We start from the raw sequence: 8,939 nt of genomic DNA, 5'->3' as shown, positions 1-8,939 counted from the left end.
ATTTTTGGGGATGGGGGTGCATTTTTTCTTCAAGGGGGGGGGAATAGGCTTTTGCCCGTGCTGCAGACGGCTATATGGGTCCACTAATACATTACTATTAACGGCCCAGTGCACTACTTTTGTGAATCTTTTTTATTCAGATTTTTCAGGGGGTGCTGCAGCACCCTCAGCACCCCTACTTCCCACGGCTATGCTCCTGCATTGCAGGAAAGTTGTCTTGCAACAGGGTGATCAAATTAAGATCCTACATCTGTACTGTTCACCTATAGCAGCCACATAGTGTCCAGTACTGTCCACTTAATATTGATCCCAACAGGTGTCTGTCCCACACTGAATAGAGCATGTACATTACGTGTCATGGTGAAAATCTCTGAAGTAATGGGAATCATTCACTTTCATAACATGTCCCTGTTAGTGGCACCTCACATTTGTCACTAGCAGAATCCTAGCATTCAAATGGACCTCTTTTAGCCGCTGTTTTTGCTGTTGTTTGCCTTTGTAAGTGTGCTTTATGTGAGTGCCATCATCTCTGAACATTCCATCCGACTAAATGGGAGCTGCATAGAGAGTGAACACCTTCATGTTTGTTTTAGTGTTTGAGCTGAGAGGGCTTGGGAGAGGTCCCAGATACACCGTCTGTCTGTTTGGCTTGGCAGTCACTCATATACACACACACACACACACACACACACACACACACACACACACAGACATGCATGCATAAACACACACACACACATACACATGCACACACTCTCTCTCTCTCTCTCTCTCTCTCTCTCTCTCTCTCTCTCTCACACACACACACACACACACACATATTTGGGTGGAGCTGAAAGATACAGTATGAATCATGGACATTCTATTCACACCAAAGCAACTGGGGCCTCTGTCCCATTTTTGTGTCCTTGTGGGCTTTTGACAGGAAAATGGACGACAAAGTGTTGTTGTGTTAGTCATTAACTACAAAAATCTGTTGAATGTTCCAGTCTAACTGGAAGCAAACAGTGACTATGGTAAACAAAACTCCTCTGGAAATCTAGTGTTCATCAAATCAATTAATGCATGTTCAGGTGCTTATAAATAATGCTAATGCCACATATTTTAATGGTATTTCATTGTGATATGTGTATTCTCTCTCTCTCTCTCTGTTTGTGATGTTTTCAGAAAGTTGATCTGTTGCCCGGCTCAGTGCAAAGTTTGAATTAATTACCCAATGGGCACAGATGTCATTTAAACGTGAATTCAACTTGAAATCAACAAAAAATATCACCATGTCATTGGACATAGGTAAAAAATTTAATGAAAAAAAGACTAAATTCCCTTATGTTGATTACTTTTTTCAAATCCAATCAGTTTTCCACGTTGATGCAACGTCATCGCATATAATTATTTATTGAAATTACGTGGAAACAACGTTGATTCAACTAGTTTTTGGCCAGTGGGTAGTTTACAAAAAGTTAAGATAGTTTGTAGGCAAGAGAGTATTTTATGTCAACATAATAAAATAATGGTATGTTTTAACGATATCAGTTCGACCACTTCAACCACAGTACCAGTCAAAGGTTTGGACACACCTACTCATTATTTTTACTATTTTTTACATTGTAGAATAATAGTGAAGACATCAAAACTATGAAATAACAAATATGGAATCATGTAGTAAACAAAAAAGTGTTAAATATATCAAAGTATATTTTATATTTGAGAATCTTCAAATAGCCACCATTTGCCTTGATGACAGCTTTGCACACTCTTGGCATTCAACCAGCTTGACCTGGAATGCTTTTCCAACAGTCTTGAAGGAGTTCCCACATATGCTGAGCACTTGTTGGCTGCTTTTCCTTCACTCTGCGGTCCGACTCATCCCAAACCAACTACATTTGGTTGAGGTTGGGGGATTGTAGAGGCCAGGTCATCTGATGCAGCACTCCATCATTCTCCTTCTTGGTAAAATAGCCCTTACACAGCCTGGAGGTGGGTTGGGTCATTGTCCTGTTAAAAAACAAATGATAGTCCCACTAAGCCCAAACAAGATGGGATGGCGTATCGCTGCAGAATGCTGTGGTAGCCATGCTGGTTAAGTGTGCCTTGAATTCTAAATAAATGACAGACAGCATCACCAGCAAAGCACCCCCACACCATAACACCTCCTCCTCCATGCTTTACGGTTGGAAATACACATGCAGAGATCATCCGTTCACCCACACCGTGTCTCACAAAGACACGGCGGTTGGAACCCAAAATCTCAAATTTGGACTCCAATTTGGACCAAAGGACAAACTTCCACCGATCTAATGTCCATTGCTCGTGTTTCTTGGCCCAAGCAGGTCTTTTCTTCTTATTGGTGTCCTTTAGTAGTGTTTTTTTGTTGTTGCAGTAATTCGACCATGAAGGCCTGATTCACACAGTCCCCTCTGAACAGTTGATGTTGAGTTGTGTCTGTTTCTTGAACTCTGTGATGCATTTATTTGGGCTACAATTTCTGAGGCTGGTAACTCTAATGAACTCATCCTCTGCAGCAGAGTTAACTCTGGGTCTTCCATTCCTGTCGCGGTCCTCATGAGAGCCAGTTTCATCATAGCGCTTCATGGTTTTTGCGACTGCACTTGAAATGTTCATATTGACTGACCTTCATGTCTTAAAGTAATGATGGACTGTCGTTTCTCTTTGCTTATTTGAGTTGTTCTTGCCATAATATGGACTTGGTCTTTTACCAAATAGAGCTATCTTCTGTATACCCCCCCTACATTTTCACAACACAACTGATTGGCTCAAACGCATTAAGAAGGAAAACAATTCCACAAATTAACTTTTAAGAAGGCACACCTTTTAATTGAAAAGCATTCCAGGTGACTACCTCATGAAGCTGGTTGAGAGAATGCCAAGAGTGTGCAAAGCTGTCATCAAGGCAAAGGGTGGCTATTTGAAGAATCTCAAATATAATGTATATTTTGATTTGTTTAACACTTGTTTGGTTACTACATGATGTGTTATTTCATAGTTTTGTTGTCTTCACTATTATTCTACGATGTAGAAAATAGTAAAAATAAAGAAAAACCCTGGAATGAGTAGGTGTTCTAATACTTTTGACTGGTACTGTATATATATATATTTTTTTGTTGTTGTTCTCTTTCCCTTCAAGCAACATGTTTCCAGCCAACTTGGTTCAAGCCACATTTCAACAGGTGAGCCCCTTTAAATCATACACTTTGCTGTAGGACTTCATGCTCCATGAGTTCAAGTTGGATTCAGTTCTCAGTGTTCTGTTAATTTGACCGCTATTGAGTTCAAATTATTTTCTTTGTATTCTAATTCAATAACTAATCCATGAATAATCTTTAATTGTCCCTGTTCTCTGCTCTACTTCATATGAACAGTACCGGACGAGAAGTGTTCCCATTATGAAAACACCGAAGGCCACAGTGAGTCAGAGTCTATCAGAATCCACCACACGGCGAGCACTTATCTACGGTATCCAGGACGATAATGGAACAGAGTTCCAGAATTTCTCCCTGGACCTGACTCCTCCCCCAGATGTATACTTCAAAACACTACCGGGAACCAGTGATGGAATGAACGTCCTTGGAATTGTGATCTTCTCAGCCACCATGGGTAATAAACAAACATACACACACACAGGCATGCACGCATGCGCACACACATACATAATACACACACAAAACAACTCACACACACATACATAATACACACACAAAACAACTCACACACACATACATAATACACACACAAAACACCTCACACACACTCTCCATTTTCCTCTCCATTATTTGTGACATTTCCTGAAATCTTTTGCTTACATTACGTTGTTGTTTTAGTTCAGATGTCAAGCAAGGCCTAAATCACTGTCGGCAGAAATGAGCACTTTTCTCACTTGTCTAATGATGTGTACTATGTGAGCAGTGTCCTGTCCTGCGTCACTGACATGCTGTATATTTTGACAGGTATAATGCTGGGCAGGATGGGGCCTAATGGCAGCGCCTTGGTCAACTTCTGCCAGAGCCTAAACGAGGCTGTCCTGAAGATCGTTGCTATCGTCATCTGGTAAGGATTTGACTACACTATACAGCAACTAGGACATCAAGTTTTTCCAGACCATATAAAGTGATCCTTATCAGGAAAAACTCCAGGTCCTAACTGTAACACATAGATGTGTAGACATATGGCACAGACATCACAGACATTTCTAACTGCATTCATCACAGACAGCCAAACACCCTGGGGTTGAATCTGAAATGACAACCTATTCCCTATGTAGTGCACTACTGCCAAAATTAGTGCAGTAAATATGGAATAGTGTCCATGGAATAGTGTCCAGGATCCTTGTTACAAATTCTGCATGGCTGTGTGTATGACCTCTGACCCTGCTCCTCCTTTCCTGACTAGGTACTTCCCATTCGGCATTGTGTTCCTGGTGGCCGGTAAGATCCTGGAGATGAGCGACCCGTCAGCCATGGGTAAGAAGCTGGGCTTCTACGCTGTCACGGTGGTCTTCGGTCTGATCCTCCATGGGCTCTTCATCCTCCCGGCCATGTACTTCTTCATCACCAAGAAGAGCCCCATCGTTTACATCAGGGGCATCCTGCAGGCCCTGCTCATCGCCCTGGCAACATCCTCCAGGTAAACAACAACTCTGACCCAACCTTAACACTAGCCCTGACCCTTAACTTATCATGCGCATCAGTGGAATACTGCAGGCCCTGCTCACCGCCCTGGAAACCTCATCCAGGTAAACAACAACAACAAACCTAACTTTGACCCTAGGCATAACCTTAGTGCTTACCCTAACCCTAACCCTAACCCATTGTCTACATCTGGGGCATCCTGCAGGCGCTTCTCATCACCCTGGCAACATCCTCCAGGTAAGGCACATTGCTGGGGCAACAGCCCCCTCATGAACATGTAACAGATGGGATCTGTAACCTCACTCCTCAGCCTGAAATGTCTCCACTCGTGTTGCCAAAATGCCAGCTTTTCAGTGGCGCGACTGGTTAAAAATATTTCAGGAGGGTGATCATGTGTGTTTACGAGGCAGAGGTCCTGGGTTCAAGTCTTGGTGTGAGCTGGAGCAGGAGGAAGTGGTACTGCTAAGCAGCACATTAACGTCTGCCACGTACACATCGCCCTGGCAACATCTTCCAGGTGAAGAGGTCAGACTCAGGGCATGTACATGAATTGCTTAATCAGTGTTATTCTGTTAGTTGACTGGACTTCAAAAGGACAAGAATTTGAGCTAATGTGTTAGTTTGTTTACTCAACAAACTCTGCTCGAAGTGAGCTGAATTTAAACAAGATTGTTAAGTAAAATTACAAATTCACGTTTGCTCAAAACCACTGAAACCCATGCCCATCATTATCATATTTCCCAGCATGCTCTATACCAGGTTGATTTTCAGAATGTTTTATTTTAATACCTGTGTTTTTGCATGTACATTGATTGGTTGATTAATCTTATGCTACACAAACATAAATAATATACATTTTTCTAAACTAATACAATCTGTTAGTAGTTGGACTTATCGCACCCATTACTGATATGGCTGTTCCAGTTTATATGATTTAGGTAGTCTCAATAAGCAATCTTGCCTACCCCAGCAATCTTTCTCAATACAGGTTGCGGGTGATTAAAAAGTTCAAATTGTTGGATATCCTCACTCCAATAGGATTTACACATCACTTTGTGACTTGCAGGCTTGATGTGGCCTGTAAACCAGGAGCTTCAGACCACTGTGTTAGGGTGTAACTAGGCCCTCAAAGAAAGGCTTTATTACTGGATGTAATGTATTGCCATAAATAGTTTTTTTAAGATAACATATTCACTTCGACACTCACTTGGTGAAGGCTACAGGACTGAAAGCCAATGAATACAACAACCATGTCTGTGTACTAACAAATACAGGCATGGGTGGTAAGTAACTACAATTTACTTGAAAGGCACACTGTGAAATATGCAAATAAGGTAGAATAAATTCTCAAGTTGAATTGTACACTGAGTGTACATTAAGGACACCTGCTCTTTCCATGACATAGACTGACCAGGTGAAAGCTATGATCCCTTATTGATGTCACTTGTTAAATCCACTTCAATCAGTGTAGATGAAGGGGAGGACACCGGTTCAAGGAGGATTGTTCAGCCTTGAGTCAATTAAGACACGGATTGTGTATGTGTTCCATACAGAGGGTGATTGGGCAAGACAAAATATTTAAGTGCCTTTGAACAGGGTATGGTAGTAGGTGCCAGGCGCACTGGTTTGTGTCAAGAACTGCAACGCTGCTGGGTTTTTCACACTCAAAAGTTTCCCGTATGTATCAAGAATGGTCCACCACCCAAAGGAAATCCAACCAACTTGACAAAACTGTGGGAAGCATTGGAGTCAACATGGGCCAGCATCCCTGTGGAACACTTTCGACACCTTGTAGAGTCCATGCCCCAACGAATTGAGGCAGTTCTGAGGGCAAATTTGGGATTTTCAACACATTAATGTTGCTTATAAAAAGAAGAAGTGATGCAGAGGATGGAGGTGAGAGGAGGGGGGAGGGAGGTGAAGGGAGGGAGGTGAGAGGAGGAAGGAGGTAGGTGAGAGGAGGGAGGTGAAGGGAGGGAGGTGAGAGGGGGGAGGAGGGAGGTGAGAGGAGGGAGGTGAGTTGAGAGGAGGGAAGAGGGAGGTGAGATGAGGAGGAGGGAGGTGAGAGGAGGGAGGTGAAGGGAGGGAGGTGAGAGGAGGGAGGTGAAAGGAGGGAGGTGAAGGGAGGGAGGTGAGAGGAGGGAGGAGGGAGAAGGGGAGGTGAGACAAGGGAGGTAAGTTGAGAGGAGGGAGGTGAGAGGAGGGAAGAGGGAGGTGAGATGAGGAGGGAGGAGGTGAGAGGAGGGAGGTGAAAGGAGAGAGGTGAGAGGAGGGAGGTGAGTTGAGAGGTGAAGGGAGGAGGGAGGAGGGAGGAGGGAGGTGAGAGCAGGGAGGAGGGAGGAGGGAGGTGAGAGCAGGGAAGAGGGAGGTGAGAGCAGGGAGGAGGAAGAAGGGAGGAGGGTGAGAGCAGGGAAGAGCGAGGTGAGAGGAGGGAAGAGGGAGGTGAGAGCAGGGAGGAGGGAGGAGGGAGGAGGGGGGAGGGAGGAGGGAGGTGAGAGGAGGGAAGAGGGAAGAGGGAAGAGGGAAGAGGGAGGTGAGAGGAGGGAGGAGGGAGGTGAGAGGAGGGAGGTGAAGGGAAGGAAGAGGAAGATGGGAGGAGGGAAGAGATCAGAACACATCTGGTGTGTGTTGGAGGAAACGGGAGCTGTGTGTGTGTGTGTGTGTGCGTGTGTGTGTTAGTGTGTGTGTGTGTGTGTGTGTGTGTGTGTGTGTGTGTGTGTGTGTGTGTGTGTGTCTTTTGTGCGTGCGTAACCTTCATGTCTGTCCACTGAGAATACTTATAGGTTAAGCAGACAGACATCCAAAGAAGAAACAAACATTACATCTCAACTTGCTGTGTGTTCTGAGATTGCACACTTACGGAGAAGTCATTCTGCAGGTTTCATAGGATTCATAAGGGGGTTATTTTGGAGTTAATCATGAAACTTAACAGCTGCTGTAAATGCACCATCTGTTCTCCCCAAAGCAGAATAAAGGTTCATAGTAATTGTTTGCTCTTCTAAGCTTTATTAACATAATGAAGTACACTACTCTTAATAAATTTAAAATTTAAATAACAGGTGGTTATGTCTTATGGCAATAAAACCACAAATAACCTGTCTCATGACTTGATTTCCTGTTGTTGTTGTTGTCCTTTAATGTGTCATCCTCCTCCATCTCTCTACAGCTCTGCCACACTGCCTATCACCTTTAGCTCTATGTTGTCCTCCTTTATCTCTCTACAGCTCTGCCACACTGCCTATCACCTTTAGCTCTATGTTGTCCTCCTTTATCTCTCTACAGCTCTGCCACACTGCCTATCACCTTTAGCTCTATGTTGTCCTCCTTTATCTCTCTACAGCTCTGCCACACTGCCTATCACCTTTAGCTCTATGTTGTCCTCCTTATCTCTCTACAGCTCTGCCACACTGCCTATCACCTTTAGCTCTATGTTGTCCTCCTTTATCTCTCTACAGCTCTGCCACACTGCCTATCACCTTTAGCTCTATGTTGTCCTCCTTTATCTCTCTACAGCTCTGCCACACTGCCTATCACCTTTAGCTCTATGCTGTCCTCCTTTATCTCTCTACAGCTCTGCCACCTTCAACTTGGTGTTGTCTTCCTCGGTCTCTCCCCAGCTTTAATGTTGTCTATCCCTCTATGTCTCTCCAGCTCTGCCACGCTGCCTATCACCTTCAAGTGCCTCCTGGAGAACAACCACATCGACCGACGCATTATCCGCTTCGTGCTCCCAGTGGGCGCCACCATCAACATGGACGGGACGGCGCTCTACGAGGCCGTGGCAGCCATCTTCATCGCCCAGGTCAATAACTACGAGCTGGACTTTGGACAAATCATAACCATCAGGTAACAGGGAGAAATGAACGGCTTTTTTAGTATAGGCCATCTTTTACTGAACATATAAATATATGCTTCATAATTCTACTGTATTTGAACATACTGTATAAAGAAGAAGAGAGGCATTTAAAGCAGGGGTCCTCTGTCTGTATCCAGCCCAGCAACACACAATGAAACACACAGGTGTCTGCGGTTAGCCCGCATGGAGAAGATTTATCTGTTACGGAAATATACAAATGTTAGTCACTGATTCCAGTCACCATCATAAATGAACTATATCAGGGATGGTCAACTCCAAGGGGCCGGAGTGGGGGGGCCGGAGTTGTGTCACACTTTTCCCCCATCCCTAGCAAACACAGCTGATCAAACTAACTGCATTCTAAACTGAAAATCATGATTAGTTCATTATTGGAGTCAGGTTTGTTAGTTGGGGCTGGGGCAAAAGCGTGACACCAA

At 44.1% G+C, this 8,939-nt stretch overlaps 1 protein-coding gene across 1 annotated transcript in view; it reads left to right on the top strand.

Moving 5' to 3' along the window:
- Nucleotides 1–8,939, top strand: part of slc1a7b (solute carrier family 1 member 7b) — a 97,209-nt gene that overhangs the window by 79,336 nt on the left and 8,934 nt on the right. Inside the window, exons 4-8 of the mRNA XM_041840148.2 lie at nucleotides 3,146–3,188; nucleotides 3,381–3,615; nucleotides 3,966–4,065; nucleotides 4,408–4,641; nucleotides 8,298–8,492. Of these exons, the coding sequence (XP_041696082.1) occupies nucleotides 3,146–3,188; nucleotides 3,381–3,615; nucleotides 3,966–4,065; nucleotides 4,408–4,641; nucleotides 8,298–8,492 (807 nt within the window). The remainder of the gene's footprint in view (nucleotides 1–3,145; nucleotides 3,189–3,380; nucleotides 3,616–3,965; nucleotides 4,066–4,407; nucleotides 4,642–8,297; nucleotides 8,493–8,939) is intronic.

The sequence above is a fragment of the Coregonus clupeaformis genome, chromosome 20 (genome assembly GCF_020615455.1).
Source record: "Coregonus clupeaformis isolate EN_2021a chromosome 20, ASM2061545v1, whole genome shotgun sequence".
Taxonomy (NCBI): domain Eukaryota; kingdom Metazoa; phylum Chordata; class Actinopteri; order Salmoniformes; family Salmonidae; genus Coregonus; species Coregonus clupeaformis.
Note: the sequence above shows the minus strand (reverse complement) of the source record. Positions and strands in the feature narration are given on the sequence as shown.